The sequence below is a fragment of the Vanellus vanellus genome (genome assembly GCF_965231255.1).
Source record: "Vanellus vanellus genome assembly, chromosome: 22".
In the NCBI taxonomy this organism is placed as follows: Eukaryota; Metazoa; Chordata; class Aves; order Charadriiformes; family Charadriidae; genus Vanellus; species Vanellus vanellus.
This window is the reverse complement of record NC_138927.1, coordinates 7,663,122-7,679,122: the sequence shown is the minus strand read 5'-3', so window position 1 is coordinate 7,679,122 and position 16,001 is coordinate 7,663,122. Positions and strand designations below refer to the sequence as shown.

The 16,001-nt window shown below is 63.7% G+C and overlaps 1 protein-coding gene across 5 annotated transcripts; it reads left to right on the top strand.

Moving 5' to 3' along the window:
• The first annotated feature begins 8,221 nt into the window (after positions 1-8,221).
• On the top strand, positions 8,222-15,887 carry CSF3R (colony stimulating factor 3 receptor). Of its 5 annotated transcripts, none has more exons than XM_082494219.1 (16): positions 8,222-8,344; positions 9,258-9,353; positions 9,655-9,954; positions 10,292-10,415; positions 10,522-10,691; positions 11,481-11,635; positions 12,324-12,402; positions 12,483-12,565; positions 12,690-12,903; positions 13,191-13,382; positions 13,660-13,761; positions 14,083-14,229; positions 14,405-14,545; positions 14,625-14,751; positions 14,984-15,065; positions 15,241-15,887. In XM_082494219.1, exons 2-16 carry the CDS (start codon positions 9,284-9,286, stop codon positions 15,721-15,723), a joined length of 2,469 nt encoding a protein of 822 aa, XP_082350345.1. In that variant the 5' UTR covers positions 8,222-8,344; positions 9,258-9,283; the 3' UTR covers positions 15,724-15,887. The 5 variants fall into 5 exon arrangements, with proteins under 5 accessions (XP_082350345.1, XP_082350344.1, XP_082350342.1 ...); XM_082494218.1 differs by having other exon boundaries at positions 12,249-12,402; positions 13,194-13,382; positions 14,661-14,751; XM_082494216.1 differs by having other exon boundaries at positions 12,249-12,402; positions 13,194-13,382.
• Positions 15,888-16,001: the final 114 nt, after the last annotated feature.

The window sequence follows — 16,001 nt, the reverse complement described above, 5'->3', positions numbered from 1 at the left end:
CGGCAGATATACTGCCGGCATTACCAGCTGCTGGGAGCGCTGCTAATGCGAGATAATTATTCCATAACTCTGCTGGCTGCTGCAGCTGGGCTGGTTAACGAGTGGGAACGGGCCCAGGGTGATTTAAGGAGCCGAGAAGGGGCTGTCCTTGTGTTGGGCTGCCCAAAAGGTGCTGACCTGCCTGGGGGAGGGAGCCCAGCCCTCGCGTCATGCTCATGGGAGGTGAAACCCACCCAAAGCATCGCCCGTGTCCCAGGTGATCCCAGCTCCATCCTTGGGTTAGATCTGACTTGCAAGAGGATGAAGGCAGACGGTAACATTTTATTTCCCTCCCTGCAGGCCAGTGCCCTGTTTCTGGTGGTTTATTTGGGCTCATAACGCGTGCACAGTGCAGCACATTGATTTCCAGGCACATGCAGGCGCAGCTCCTAACAGGGAGTCTCAACGAGCGCCCCATGGATTCGGGTGAGGGCATTGGCTTCACTCTGTATTCCCACTCTCCTCGGTGTAACACGGGTGATGGCAGCAGGATTCGCCCCCGGCAACGCTGAGAGATGGTGGTTTCAGTTGAGGTAAGCTCGTGGGGTAATTGCCCGGTCCCAGCACACGGCCCCGCGTGTGTCGCAGAGCGCCTGGCAGACATCGCGCCGTTTCCGTGCAGGTGGGGATTTTGCCAAGGGATCTGAGCGTGGCAGCAAGCACCAGCCCGGCACGTGCTCCCCGGCAAGAGCTGGCCTAGCTCCTAATTGCTTTAAGCCCCCTGCCGCAGCGTGCAGCAGTGCCGGCTCCCGCCAGCCCGGCGGTCAGTGTAGTTAACAACCTTTTTAAAAATTAACTCCCTGGGAACATGTTATTCCAGGATTCCAGCCAATAAGGGCTTGTTAATATTTATGAGATAATTAATAGATGCACCTACGTCCTTTAATAACTCATTTAAAACTGTGCTACGAAATGCAACCCGCTCGGAGGAGGTAACGGGCATTCTGCAATAGAGTAGCTTAGAGCATGGAGGGGCTGTTAATTATGAATTAAACACACATATATTTGACACAAAGTTATGAAAAAATAAAGGCATTTAATTTAAGAAATAATGAGGCAAATTCTGCTACTGGAGACCTCTTTTAAAGAGCTGACTGGCTTTGGAGTTCTGCTCCAAGGAAAAATCTTTACAGGGGGACCCAACCCACAGCGGTGGGGTTTTCCTTCCTGGGGGTGTGTTCTGTGCCCACCGAGGTGGGCGTCCGGAGGGGCCGGCAGGGCTCCCCGTGGGGCTCTGCCACGGCTGCCCAGAGCCGGCCGTGCACGCGCATGGAGCTTTTCAGGAGCTTTTTCTGTCACCAGCTCCTCTCCATAGGCACGAGATGCTCCGTTACTCCGGGACCCACGTGCAGCTGTCCCCACGCGTGGGCTGAGGCTCTCGGGAGCCGCGGTGCTCTCGGGCTGGAGGCACTGGCAGTGAGCACACACACATACTTCTACCCAAACAATGATCTATACTTTCAATTTTCCAAAAGATTATGTTTTCATCTTAAAAGATGTTGTCTCTTGCTTTTTGACCTGCATAAAGTGAAAGATAATAGAATCCAGATGAAATATATATCTATATTAATCTTACAGAGAGCGAGCTTTCTCTGAGCTTCCAGGTGCTGCAGCAGGAGTGGATCCGGTGTGCAATCAGATGGCCACCTTCAGCCGAGCGATTCCCACGCCGCTTTAACAGGATTAAGTGCTGCTGCGGGACGCAGCCACCCCCAGCACACCGCCGCTGGCGCGGGAGCCGGTCTGCCCGGCCGGGAACCGTGGTGCCAAAACTCGAGGGTGCACTTTCCCCAGCACACGGCCATGGCGGGGGGGGGGGTGACCTGCCGCCCCCGGCTGTCTGAAGGTGGCACTGGGGTTTGATGGCGGCTCTGCCTCCAGGCTGGGGCCCTGTGGCCCCCGCTGGCTGAGCGGGGTGATGCTGGGCTGAGCACTCGGATGGGGACCTTCAAAGTGGGGTTTTTGGCAGCAGAGAAAGCCATGGGGAGCTCGGCGGGGGCTGCCCCTTCCCCAGCTGCGTTAGACGTCAACTGCCTTCTCAGCCAGGAGAGAAGGTTCCCCTGGCTTTGTGACTTCTCGGGTTCCTCCTGCAATTTGCATTTCAAAGCATCTCCCGCCTGTCCTACCTGTGCAGAGTGTCCCCCAGACAGGCCCTCGTGCAGCTGAAGGCGCTCCAGTCCCCACTGCCGCTCGTGGCCGGGGCGAGGGGCGCCTCGCACCCGTGGCAGGCACGGTTCCGTGCCGGGGACAGCGCTGGCTCCCCGGGGCCGAGAGCAGAGCCAGCCATGGCGGCGGCTCCGGCCAACGGCGAGCTGCAGCCGCCTCCTTCACCGGCTGAGAGCGGGAGGAATTGGATTCAGAGGCAGCAAATGCAGTTCCCCAGAATGGATGTACATTTTCATTATACTTATACGCTGAGTAATTGGTGGTAATACAAGAGATATGGGCAGTATCATTATAGACCAGGCTGTGCTGGAGACGTATTATCATCATCTGTCATTATCTGGGCTTCCTCGTGGCTGCTAAAATTGTAGAACATGATTTTAATAACCCTGGAAGGCAAGAATCATTTTTCTTTTGTCACTTAACAACTTGGCCTCATTCACTGATACCTTTAAATAAGAAGGGGGGGATTAATTTCTAGTGGAATAAATGCAGACCTGGTTGTTTTCTTCTCTCTTCATTTGCAAAGGTGCCCCAGCGAAGCCTGACAGCTTTCCAGGAAATTGCAGATAATGGGGGGAGGACGTCAGCGCGGCGCAGGGTGCGCAGGATGATGCTGACGGCCATGGGGCCCTCGCCCCGAGCTCCCCGCTGACGAGCAAAGAAACGCAGCGGCAGTACCATCCCGGCTGCGCGGCCCTGGGCAGAGCGCTGGTGGCTGCTGGAAGGATTGTTCCCAGGGTCGGCCAAGGGCTGCGCAGGCTCCAGTTTGCAGCAGGACCATTGCAGGCGCCTGTAGCATCCCCAGCGCTGCCTCAGCTGCTGCACTCGGGGCAGCACGAGGACCGGCGGGACCCCCTCAGCACCACAGGGGTATCCCCGGAGAACTGCCCTGCCCGAGTGGGGGAGGCAGCTCCGTCCAGCAGCCCGGAGCGGGGATCGGTGGTGGAGACACCATCGTGCTGACTCCTGGGGACCAACACCCTCAGCTGAGTCCCCCCTGGGAAAACTGGTAGACGGAAGCAAACCAGGGGGAGAGGAACAGGGGCTGTGGGGAGGGCGGCTCGGCATCGCCTCCCACTCCCTCCGCTGCAGACCCACAGCAGAGTGGGCTGAAGGGGAAAGACCTTAATCCATCTTGTCAGAAAACCCAGTTAAATTAATTGGGATTTGTAGAAAACAAGCCAGCCCGGGCGTGTGACAACAGCAGTGGAGGTGACGTCCCTGGCATGCTGCTCCGGGGCTACGGCCTGCCCTGCCACAGGGATGGGGCGACCCCTGCCTGGTCTGTCGCTTTGGGATCTGCCCCTGTGCCCGGAGCTTTTGGCCCCGGTGACTCCGGCAGTGCGGGGCTCGGCACTGCACAGCCCCCCCGGCAGGCTGCACGGGGTGCCGTGGTGCCAGGGACTCACCGGCGGGGATGATCCGGGCACCCCGACCCCTCGGTCCCCTCTCGCAGGGCACAAACGCGGCCGCTTTTTGGGAGCAGGAGGAGCTGCGTCACTCCTGACCCGCGTGGACGCCGTCGGGGTTCACGAGTTTGAGGGTGTTTCATTTGTCGCTCCTCTTGGCTGTGGAAAAAGCCAGCAGCAGGAAAGGGACAAATCAAATTACAAGCCAGCTAATGAAAATAATGGGGAATAAAGTACTTTTGGAGGCTGCTTGGTTGGATTCCTATTTCCGTGTGTCACTGGATTTAAATTGGTGATGTTTATAGCCCTCGAGAAGCAGTCATTTAATTGCCCTTTGTGATTAGCTGCAACTCAATTGACCATGAATTTCTTGCTCTTGCAGACCTGAGCGTTTGGCTGATGAGAGGCGGCCGGCGGCGAGCCGGGCTCCAGCCCCCCCGGCTGCTCCCACCCCAGAGCCGGACCACCCAGAGCGTTTCAGGGGTCCGGCACCTTGCAGCGCATCCCAGCGTAAAACGGACGGGGGACGCTGAGGGCTCTCCTGCAGAGCGCAGCCGAGATGGTGCACCCACATAGCGGGAGATGTGTTGGGAGGGTTGTGCCCCGGTTCCATGCAATGGTGCGGCCGTTCCGCCAGGAGCGGCTGTCAGCGCCCGCCCGGGCTAACAGCCTCCGCCTGCAGTATTGACTCTGAGTAAATAATCTCCAGATATATCTTTCTCCCGATAAAAGCTGATTTTTTTCTATTATTGTCAGGGGTGTTTATTAGAGCAGAAAAATAATAGTGCTGTGCTTGCAGCCTGATTGCCGGGAAGTGTCAGAGGTCGGCCGCGCAGCCCTGGCAGCTGGGATCAAACGCGCTACTTGGCACCGCAGGCATGGGGGGGTGAGGGGGCAGGGGGGCCACGAAAATCCCCCTGCCCGGCTGGTTTGGTGAGGGGCAGCGTCGAAGGGAAATGTCTTTTCAGCAATGGCAGAGGGAGAAGATGCTCCGCACACCTGAGCTCTGGAGCGTCTGGGCGAAGAGGAGTGGGAATTTCCAGGGGTGTTGGGGGATGAGGGGCTGGCACGGGGCTCAGCGTCGGACACGGGGAGGTTCCTCTGCTGCAGACACCTGGGCAACTGAGCCAGAAATGTAGGGACGTGGGAATTTTATGTGGCCCCATGGAAGATCTCTCTCCCTGTAGCCCATCCGCCTGAAGGACAGTTCTCCTGTGCTGGAGCTGCAGCCCTTTGGCTCCTTTTTGGTGTCTTGCCGCTTAGGGATGAATAATGGCAGGCAGCAGAGGCAGCTCTCTGCCCGTCTCGCCCCGTCCTCCCCCTCCCCATGCCCTCCAGGGACTCCCTGGATCCCCGCAACACAAAAAATTAATCCTCCTGCCTCATTAATTACAGTAATGTGTCAGGAGCCTTGTTCAAGGTCAGCGTTTCAGACCCCTGTAATCAATTCTCTCCAATTAGCAGCCGCCGCGCTGGGGAGGAGCTGAGCGGCGGTGGCACGCGGTGGGGACGAGCACCATGGGCATCCCCGGTGCCCAGGGACTGGGTGGACACAGACGGGTCCCGGCCGGGCTCCCCTCCCCAGGGCGGCTCCATGCTGGCAGCCAGGGCTCCCCGTGTCCCCTCATGTCCCCCCGCGCTGCCGTTCCAAGTGGGTCTCCTCCCCACCACCTCCGCCTGCCTGCGGGGTGGCTCAGCCACGAGCCCTCTGCTCCCTCCCCATCGCCGACAGCTGACCAAGGTGGTTCATTTGAATTAATCATGTTGGGCGGCAATTAAGCAGCTCTCCTCGTCCATTAGGGACTGGAGCAGATTTTGCACTTAGATCTTGCATCTTACATGACTGGCAATATTTTAATGTTTTTTAGGGAATGCAAAGAAGAAAGGGACAATCTCTTCAGGGAGGCCGGTTCGTGCTGACAGCTGAGCTGATACAAGCTGGTAACGCACTTTACTCTGCTTAATAGCAATGATCCGCCCAGCAGGGATTAAATCAGAGGCACTCATAGCACACCCGAGAAATGGAGGCAGCTGACAACCCCCTGGCACTTAACATGGGGGGGGGGTGGCAGAGCGGTGCTGGCTGGGGGGGCTCCACCGGCCCTGCTGCCCTGGTCTCCAGGATGCCATGGTGGCAGCGGACAGCTCGGTCCAGCTGACCCCCCCCCTTGGACCCCGGTGGGACCTTCAGCGGCCACAGCGGGGAACGGGGCCACTTCACACCTCCCCTGTGGCGGGACCCGCTCTGCCCCGGGGTGGTGGCAGCAGAGCCAGCGGTGCCTCCAGGCGCAGGAGGCGCCATATCGGTCCCCATCTGTCGCCTCCAGTGCTACCTGCTGACTGGGGCGAGAGCTGCCCGGGGGGTCTGGCCATGCCGGCAGGCTGCTGCCCAGCGCCATCAGTCCCCGTCCCACACACTGCAACCCGGGAAAAGCCCCGTGGCTGCTTCCCCTTTCCGCCTTCCCACTCGCCGGCCAGCCCCGGGCGGGGGGGGCTCTTGCACCCCGGGCTGTGAGCCCACTGCCCCACCGCTCACCCCGAAACGTGCCATGTCTGGGCCGCGAGCACCCACCCTCCCTCCAGACTGCACTCCCCAGTCTGTCCCACACCATGGCCCTGTGTCACCACCTCCCTCTGCGCTGCCACAGCCTCATCCCACGGGACCCTCTGTCACCCAGCCAGCTCCCCCATCCCCTAACAGCCTCCACCCCACGCATCCTCCTGCCCCAGCCCCTCTGAGACCCCTCCGCCGGGCTGGCCGGGAGCTGGCTCCGGCTGCGGGTGCCTCGCAGGGATGGCACCCTGCCTCTTGTCCCCCTGTCCCATCCCAGGGACGGGATCTGTGGGCTTGTGAGAGTGACTCAGAGCCGAAGGGGAACTGAGAGCACTGTCATGGGGGCATGTCTGCTCCATCCCTGACCTCGGGGGAGGCTCGGAGCCTCCTTGGGGACAAACCCTTTCCCTGCGGAGCATGGGCAAGGTGAGCCCGGGGCAGGGGTGCGCTGGGGTGGGATGCACGGTGCCTCTGCACACCAGGATGCAGGTTCCCGCCGTGGCAGAGCCCATCGGTGGCAGTGGTGGGCGGGCGCGGGGAGGGGACCGCTTGTTTGTGTCCAGCTGGGTGTTAGCAGCTCTGCCTGCCCTCCGGTTCCCACGGAGATGCCCACGTCGCCATGGCTACCCGCGGATATTCCTGCTCCGGCTGGTAAACAGCCTGCAAGCCGTGAGCTTCCGTCCCCAAATACTGGGGGTTGCTACACCCCAGGGAAATGGTGCAAGGGCAGGTCCCCCACCCCAGGCCAGCGGCTGTGGGAATCGGCCCCGTGCCGCAGCCCAGGAGGTGTGCCCCCATATAGCCCCAGTGAGCAGCCCGGCCCGCTCCAGGCCCTGGGCAGGGAAGATTTGGGGGGAAAAAACCTTTGCTCAGACTGTTGGGGCTGCAAGGTGGCCAGCAGCACCCCTGAGCCATCTCCCTCCGGCCAGGAGCCCAGCTCCGCAGGAAGCAATGCTGGGAGTGTGTGTCCCCAAGGATGCTCTTCCACAGCCCCGGGCCGCCCTCCTCCTGGGGGCTGCCGGGGCGGGGGGGCTGCACTGGCCCCACAGTTGTTTGCAGCATTGGGTTGCGTGAGCACTGAGTAACGTGCCGCTGGAGGTGTAACGCGTGCTACAAATCCCGTAGTAAACAGCTCTTTGCACAACAGCCGCCTCCGTTGCGAAGGCTGCGAGCGCGTCGCTGGTTGGGCAATCCCCTGTTTACCCCCACGATCCAGTCGGGTCCCACGGGACACAGGGTTCCCCGGCCGGGGCGGCAATGCCAGCCTGGCACGGGTGGGCAGAGCTGCCCACGTCCCAGCGGTGAGACCCCCCCAGGGTGTGGGCTCTGGGCAAGGGGCTGCTGGAAAACCCGCGTCAATGGGCAGCACAGGGAGGTACCCGTGGGAAGGTCGGGTCCGGGGTTGCCCTTGGGGCATCTCACGGGTCCCCTCACTCTGAGGGAAGCTGGACTGTGCCGTGTGAGCACAGACAATCTGGGTCAAACGGGGCTTCGCAGGGCAGCTCTCCCCGGGGCTGGGCTTTAGGAGACAGCCCAGCAAGGGGCAGCGGTGCTGTCCCCAGGGTCCGGGGCGGTGAGGCTGGCAGGGAGGTCCCAGGGGAGGGCTGAAGCTCGGAGGGACGAGGATGCAGGGATGAGCCCAGTCCCCTGTGGTGAGTGCCCGGAGAGGACACCGGAGCAGGCGGAGGGATGCGAGCTGTGCCTAAGCGGCACCACACTGCGCTGGCAGCCATGGCTGGGTTTGCCTCCTGCCCTCTGCGTCCCACATCCCCCAGCCATATCCCCCTGCCGTGCCCCCCTGCCATGTCCCCCAGCCCAGCCCCATGGCCCCAGGGGAGTCCCAGAAAAGAGCCGACTGTGCCACGTCCTGGCTGCACCACATCCCTTGCCGGAGCAGGCAGGGCGGGCGCCTGGGTGCTGCTCCCCGCCGCTGGATGTGTGCGTGCCACTGGGCTTTCCTTCCTGCGGCGAGCGAGGCGGTCGCAGCCTTCAGGGAAGTGTTTTGCAATCACCTTCTTCAGAGAGTCACAGCAATTAACGGCACTGGTTTTGAGGAACTAACGGTGAAAGCAGCATGTTAGCAAACAGGCTGAGCACGGCGAGGCACCGGGAGCCGGAGGCTGCTGCTCGGAGCGGGCGGTGAGCAGCGGCCGGACACACCAGGCACGGAGGAGAGGTAGGGATGGAGGAGAGGTAGGGATTGGGGTGAGGTAGGGGTGGGTTGTGCGGTGCTCAGGTCTGGCTGAGCACCTTGTCTGTGGCTGTGTGGGCTGCTGTGCCCTGTCCCCTGCCTGGGACAGCCGCATGTGCCGGATGCTCGGGGGTGGCTGCTCCCCCGTTTCCTCGGCTCGAGTCTCTCGTCTGCCTCTGGACCTCAGCTCGTGGGGGAGAGGAGCTGTGGGCACCCAGAGCCGGGCGCAGTGTGGGCAGCCTCTCCTGGGACAAGTGCCCGGCACTGCCGCGGACACGGCCAGGACCAACCCAGGGCAGAGGATGAGCTGTCGGCCGGACAGGGCAGAGGCAGCCGCCGCTCCGGGGGCCATGGCCAGCAGCAGGCAGGGGGTGTGGGGGGGGGAGCAGCACAGGAGAGGGGGCACAGGCAGGACCCCCCGGCTCTGGCCAGCCCCGCTGCGCTGCCCTCATTCACTCATTGCCATCTTTCAGCTTATCAGCTCTCCCGCCCTGAGCCCCAGCGCAAACCCTCCCCGAAACCGCAAATCTCTGCCCAGCAGCGGCTGAAGGCACCTGAGAGAAAATCAGCCCGTGCCTGCGGCCAGGCGTGGGGCATTGCACCCCAGGATCGGGGTGTGTGGGGCTGAGAGCCAGTGGCAGACTGTGCCAGAGGGACCCCCGCCGGAGCCCCTCACCGCTGCGCTTTTCCACACCGGCACCTGCGGCAGCGTGGGAGGCCGAGATGGGGGCGGAGGTGTCAGCGCGGCAGAAGGGCTGCGGGGGAGAGGCTGACTCTGACAGCAAAAGGACATTTTGCTCCAGGAAGCATTGGTGACGGTGGCAGCACAGCTCCTCCAGCCCACCTCATCCCCAGCCCCTTCCACACCCGCCGCTTCGAGCTGCTCTCTCCATTCCAGGTGATGCCAAAGCCACGGAGGACACCATGGCCAGGCGCAGTGCTGGGACACCTTTCCTGCTGCGGCTCTCCCTTCTCCTGCTCCTCCGCCCGGGCGGTGAGTGGGGTCTGTCCTGTCCCACAGGCGTGTGCCCCCCATGCCCGCCCCGCCTGCCCGGACCGGCCGCGGCACACAGGGGCTGCTGCGGGCGGGTGGGAGCGGCGGTGGTGCGGCGGGCGCTGGCAGGATGGGGCCTGGCATGTGCCAGGCTTGCCCAACGCCTGGCTCTTCCTCTCCAGCGGCTGGGGGCCCGTCTAAGGGAAGAGGCGCGCGTCCCTCTGTCCTGCCTGGGCGCCGAGGACTGAGATGGCTTTGTCACTGCCGTGCCCTGGATGTGACACATTTTTCCTGCCTGCAGGGACCCTGGGCTGTGCCTCGGTGGCCGTGGGCTCACCCATTGTGCCCCTGGGCTCGGCCGTCATGGCATCCTGCACCATCCGGAGTGAGCTGTGCCGTGGCTTGGAGCAGGGGAAGGTCCGGATCACCTGGATGCTGGACAATGAGCCCATGGCTGGGAGCCAGCGCCGGGGCCCGGGTGGCACGGAAGTGTCCAACCTCACCCTGCCCCAGTTCAACCACACGCAGGCCAAGCTGTGGTGCTGGGTGGAATGGAACAGGACCAAGCAGCGCGTTGGCATGGCCGAGATCAGGGCGGGCTGTAAGTCTGCTGCCACCATGGGTCACCCACGTGTGCACACGTGGACTTCACGGAGGTGCAACATGGCACCGGGTTTGCACGTCTCCTCCCTGAGATGCGTGTCTGCCCCAGAAGAGCTGGGCAAAGCCGCTGGGGCAGGAGCAGCAGCCGGGGCTGATGGCTGATGGTGGCTGTTTCGGGGCTGTGCTCAGCCACATCCCGGCGCACCGGTGCCCTGCGGGCAGGCTGCGGGGCAGGGCAGGTTTGGGGAGCAGTGGTGGGCACGGAGGGGGCTGCAGCTCTCCTGCAGCCAGGATGGGCGCTTCGCTCAGGGTCTTCCCTGACCGCTCTCTCCCAGACCCACCTGCGAAGCCCTTCAACCTCAGCTGCGTCCTGAACCTCAGCGACTATGGGCTGACGTGCCAGTGGGAGCAGGGACCCGACAGCCACCTCCCCACCAGCGTCGCGCTGAAGTGTGCCGGGTAAGCCTTGGGCCACCTCTCCTGGCCCTGACCCACCACCAAACTACATGGCAAGCCTCCTCCTCCACCGGAGGACCCTCTGAGCCCACCCCTCTTGCTGCCACAGGAGCAGAGCCCAGGTGGTGACAGGCTGCACCCCACAAGGCGACCGCAGCCGCTGCACGGTGCCACGCCGGCTCCTCCAGCTCTACCGGCGAATGGAGATCTGGGTGTCCGCCACCAACGCGCTGGGCACGGCCGAGTCGGAGCATCTCTACATCGACCCCATGGACGTCGGTGAGTGACGGCCGGAGCCGCCTGCCTTGCACAGAGGTCAGGGCCCAGAGAAGCTCATCAGCAGTGAGAGAGGGGTATTAGAGCACCATTAAAGCACATCGGGCTTTTAGGTCATATTTTACGGGCAGGTTCCCATGATAAATGGCTTGCTGGGATGAATAGGTGCCAAAACTGCATTACAGACTGAGCAGTGTGTGCCGGCGGGTTATGAGCCGTCAGTTGACCTGCTGCACTCTACAACTCTCTCCAGCAATTGATTACCCATTTATTCAGGAGGTCTATTAATAATATATCCAGCTCCTATAAACTATTTATAGAAGGAACCTTCTCAGACGGCGCAACTCGTCCTCCCTGGTCTAGACCCGGGGAAGGGTTGCCCATGAACCAGCTGAGCCTCCCACGGCCGTGCAGGGCTCTCACCCCCAGGCAGACCCAAAAGCGTGGCTTTCCTGGCCGTGTACCAGACCCCGGGTCTGGGTACCACACAATCTGGTTTTCCTGCGTAGGCGTTAACCTTGCCTGGAGCCCAGGGTGCAGAGCTGTGCTGGTGCTGTGCTCCTGAGCATCACCCCATGTCCTGGACAGGGGCCCACGCTGGCTCCCATCCCCTGCCACGAGCCGTTCTCCTAAGTGGGGCGGTTTCTCCCTGTCCCTCGCCCCACACCTCGGGCAGGCCAGCACCCCGGCTGCAGCTCGTGGCATTAACAACAATGGCCGCATGCGAGGCCATAGCCCCATGCACCGCCTGCCGTGGCACCTCTCCAGCTCTCTCCCCTGCTTTTCCTCCAGCCAAGCTGGACCCCCCGGCTCTGCAGAGTATCCAGTCCATCCCATTCCAGACCGACTGCATTGCCCTGACCTGGGAGGTGGCACGGAGCAATGCACACATGGAGCTGCAGTGCGAGCTGCGCTACCGGGCATCCGAGGACCCTGCCTGGGCTCTGGTGAGTGCTGCTGGGGCAGCGGGACCAGGGTGGGTGAGTGAGCAGGAGCTGGGACCCTTCCCTCCGCTCCGAGCTCTGCCAGGTTTCCTGCCTGCCTTCTGCACCCTGGGCAGCTCCAGGTACAGGTCGGAGCCTCCAGCTTCCTCTCAGGCTTGGGCACCAGGGGAGGGATGCAGCAGCAGCATCTTTCCCACCGTGCCATTGCAGCAGCCTCTTGCCTGCAAAGAGCCCATCCCACTTGGTCTGTGTGCTGAGGCCGCCACATCTCATCACACCTGTATGACCCCCTTGCCCAGAGCTGCCCTGTGCAGGGGGGGAGCTCGCCCCAATCCTTGCTGCTCTGCTCACACTGGCCCCAGTCCTGTGCCAAGGTGGGACAGTGCTGCCTCCCCCAGGGCCAGGCTGCAGGGCCGGACCCTGGTCCTGAGCCCGGCCAGAGCAGGACCCGCTGTGTCCCTCATTGGAGGGGAAAGATGGCAATGGGAATGGCGGGGTGCCTGCATGGGAGGGGGACGGCAAAGTGTCCCCTCAAATGCCCTGTGCAGCACCCACACCGGGGCCGGCCCCTGCTTGAGGCAGGAGCCAGCACAGCCCTCCCTCCGGCTGCCACCAGGTCACCGACATCGTCGGCCAGGCCGGCACCACGCAGCATTGCGGCTTCCTCTTCGGCACACAGTACTACTTCCAGATGCGGTGCCGGCGGAGCTCAGCACGGGGCTACTGGAGTGAGTGGAGCCCGAGCAGGAACTACACCACCCACGAGAAAGGTGGGTGCGGAGACACCCGGGGGGTCCCAGCCAGGCGGCACAGTGGCGGTGGCACGGCCACACTCACGCTTCTGTTGCAGCCCCCACGGGGAAGCTGGACGCGTGGTGGAGCACTCGGCCGGCCGGGGCGGGCAGGCGGCTGGAGGTGCAGCTGCGCTGGAAGGTGAGTACAGGTGGGTGGTGAGGGCACGAGGGCTGTGGGGGCACAGGGGCTGCCAGGGCATCGCCCTGAGGACTGAGCATCCCCGTGGGCACCAAGCATCCCCACACCCCCTGCCTGCGCCCAGGCCCCACAGCGGCGGCAGGCGAACGGGAGAGTGCTGGGGTACCGCGTCACCCTGAGCCCCAGGAGGAGGAGCAGGGACCCCCCCACCGTCTGCAACACCACCCACACCCAGTGCAACTTCTCCGCACCAGCGGGGACCAGGAGGGTCTACCTCTCAGCCTACAATGCCGCCGGCGAGTCAGCAGCGACCGAGGTCATCCTCCTGGAGACGAAAGGTGAGGGCAGTGCAAACCTACCATGGCCCAAAACCTCCGCACACCCCCCTGGGGCTCTGCCCCCCCAGCAGCTCCACGAGCTCTCAAACTGGGTGCTGCTCCCTCGCCCCACCGTGGGGAAGGCACCCCCCTGGGTGTGCGGCCGGGGGGCTCCTGTGCAGGCTGCCCGTGGGGCGCACAGCCAGGGTGAGGAGCAGGGCAGGCTCTGTGCAGGGGCTGGAGGGCAGTGGGGGGCAATGTGGCAGGGATGCTCCGCTCTCCTGTCACCCCGTCTGGTTGTTCCCAAGCAGGTCAGCCCCTGGCCAGGCTCTGGGCCATGCCCGGGGGTGAGCGCAGCCTCTGGGTGCATTGGGAGGCCCCACCAGCCTCGGTGGCTGCCTACATCCTGGAGTGGCAGCGGGTGTCCTCAGAGCCTGGTGGCTGCAGTGCCTGCTGGCAGATGGAGCGTGATGGGGATGCCACCGCAGCCCTCATCCAGGGTAAGCCGGGGAGCTGCCGGGCATCCCTGCCCTCCTGGTCGGCTCTTCAGGGGGAGGGTACCAGGGGATGGGCACCCCTCCTGCGCCCACATCAGGGCTCACAGCCTGGCTGCCCCAGAACCAAGCCCTGCCCCGAGCCCGCTCCACACCCTCCCTGCTTGCTCTGGGTACAGCATGGGGCAGGAGGGCTGGTGCCGTGGGGCAGGTGCAGGGCAGCCAGGGGCTCTCGGCAACCAGAGCCCCGAACCCCAGGCCCCTTCTCTGCTTTCCGTTGCAGATGGCATTGAGCCCTTCCAGCGGTATAACATCTCAGTGTACCCCCTCTACAAGGATGCCATAGGGGTGCCTGTCCACACCGCAGCCTACTCCAAGCAGAAGGGTACGTGTGCTCCCAGTAGCCGCCCTTGGGGCCCCGGGGGGGCTCGCCCACACCACCAAGCCTTTGCCTTTCAAAAAGGAGAGCCAGCCTTCCCGCCGTGTACCCCTAATTCAGGGGCTGTGCAGAAGAGCTCAGGCCACTGGGCTGGATCTTGGCTCATCTCCGAAGGTGTTCTCAGCTGGACCAAGCCCCAGGGGGTCACAGCGTGACACCCATACCTTGGGAGTGGGGCTCACCGCTCAGTGCGTCCACCCTGCCGGTCCCCCACCCCAAAGCAGCGGTTCTGCACAGCACCCAGTCACTTGTCCTGCTCCGTTTCAGCACCGTCCTACGCCCCAAAGCTCCACCTGAAGAGCATCAGCAAGTCCGATGCCGAGCTGTGCTGGGACCCGGTGCCGGTTGAGATGCAGAATGGCTTTATCACCAGCTACACCATCTTCTGGGCCAACAGCACCGCAGAAGTGTCCAGTGAGTCCGGCCCTGCCCTCCATCCCACCTCAATGTGTTGGGTGGGAACAACAGCAGACTCTGTGCCCCCCTCAGAGAGGGTTGGGGGGGACCCAGCAGAGACCCAAGGGGCAGTGCAGGTGAGGGGCACCCACAAAGCAGCCCCCACCGCACCAACAGCCCCCACATTTCCCAGGCGCTGCTGTGAATCCCTCTCTCAGCTCCTTTGTCATCCGGGAGCTGAAGCCATCGACCCTGTACAAAGTGCACATCATGGCATCCACGGCTGCTGGTGGCACCAACGGCACCAGCCTGACCCTGGTGACCATGGTACTAGGTGAGGGGGGGACAGACGGGAGGGGACAGGTCCTGTCCTGGCCTCGTGGCACAGTGCTGCTGGAGGTGCCCCAACGCAGTTCCCCCTGTGACCCTCTCCCCTGCCCACTTTCCAGATGACATTGAAATCCAGTTCCTCTTCCTGACCCTGGGGCTGATCTTTGTCCTGCTCATACTTTTGCTTATCTGCTTCCAGAAGAATGGGCGGTGAGTACCAAGAGCTGCCGTGGGCAGCACCAACCCCGCACCGGGCCAGGCTGCCCTGGCAGTCCCTGTCCCCAGTGGCTACGGTGGCCCTGGCCACAGCCCAGCTGATGGAGGGATGGGGTGGATGTGGGAAACGGCAGCATCCCACTATGAGCTCTGTGGGAGCAAGGCCAGCCCCAAGGCCACCCGTTTCAGGCCCCCTCGCTGAGCTCCCTTGTCCTGTGGCCACCAGGATGAAGCAGCAGTTCTGGCCCAGCGTCCCCGACCCCGCCAACAGCAGCCTGGGCAAGTGGGTGCCGGTAGAGCTGCAGCAGGTGAGATCAGGACGGCTGTTCCCCCCGGCCCCCACTCCCCACCCAGGCACACGAGGCATGAGGCCACGCCGGGATGTGGAATGGGGGCGCAGGGATCTTCCCTTGTGTGCTGCCCCATGGGGGCCAGAGGGGCCGCACCCTGTGGACAGGCCGTGACCAAGAGCTGTTCCTCCAGGAGCATCTGCAGGTCCCCGGCACGAGGGAGCCTGGCCTGGCCACCATTTCTACCGTGACAGTGCTGGAAAGAGCTGCCTGGGGCAAGGAGCTGCCCACTGAACCTGCCAGCACCTTCCTCACCATGCCCCAGCCCTACGTGCGGCAGGAGGGACCGGGCTGTGGCTGGGCGGCAGCGGAGCCACACCGCGGCCCCAGAGGGAGCGGGGAGACCGTCCAGTACGCGCGGGTGGTGGGCGATGGGTACAAGGGCCAGCAGCACACCCTGCCGCGCCTCTACCTGCGCTCCAGCTCCAGCCAGCCCCTGCTCCCCGACCCCAGCCCCAGCCCCAAGTCCTACCAGAACCTGTGGTTCCACTGGGCCGCCCCTACCAGCTGCCCCGGGGACGGAGGCTGCCCCGAGGAGCCGCCCGCCACCTTCCCCCTGCTGCAGGGCCTCCGCATCAGCGGGGCCGAGGACCTCCACGACTGCCGGACGTTTTAGTGCCGGGGGCCGGGCAGCGCTAGCGGGCCCAGCCCCGGGCCTCCCCTGGGGCCTGAGGGCGGCCCGGGCCGGGCCTAAGCCAGGGGGGCCCGGCTCCCTCCGCCGGTGATGTGTGCGTCCCCTCCCGCCCCTCCTCTCCCTTCCAGCAATAAACGGGGACCCGCTGAGAACGGCCCGGGACGCCTCTGCGGCGGGACAACCCGGGAGCGGCCGGCGGGGCGCGGACCCTCCGCCGCAGCCGGGGCTCGGGCTGGCGACGGGGGGCGCCCGATCTGGGC

Bases quoted from the DNA above. Each gene is read 5' to 3' on its own strand.
- CSF3R (XM_082494215.1), top strand. From the start codon at position 9,284: ATGGCCAGGCGCAGTGCTGGGACACCTTTCCTGCTGCGGCTCTCCCTT. The intron at 12,904-13,190 runs GTGAGGGCAGTG...GTTGTTCCCAAG, and splicing joins CATCCTCCTGGAGACGAAAG to CAGGTCAGCCCCTGGCCAGG. The intron at 13,762-14,082 runs GTACGTGTGCTC...GCTCCGTTTCAG, and splicing joins AGCCTACTCCAAGCAGAAGG to CACCGTCCTACGCCCCAAAG.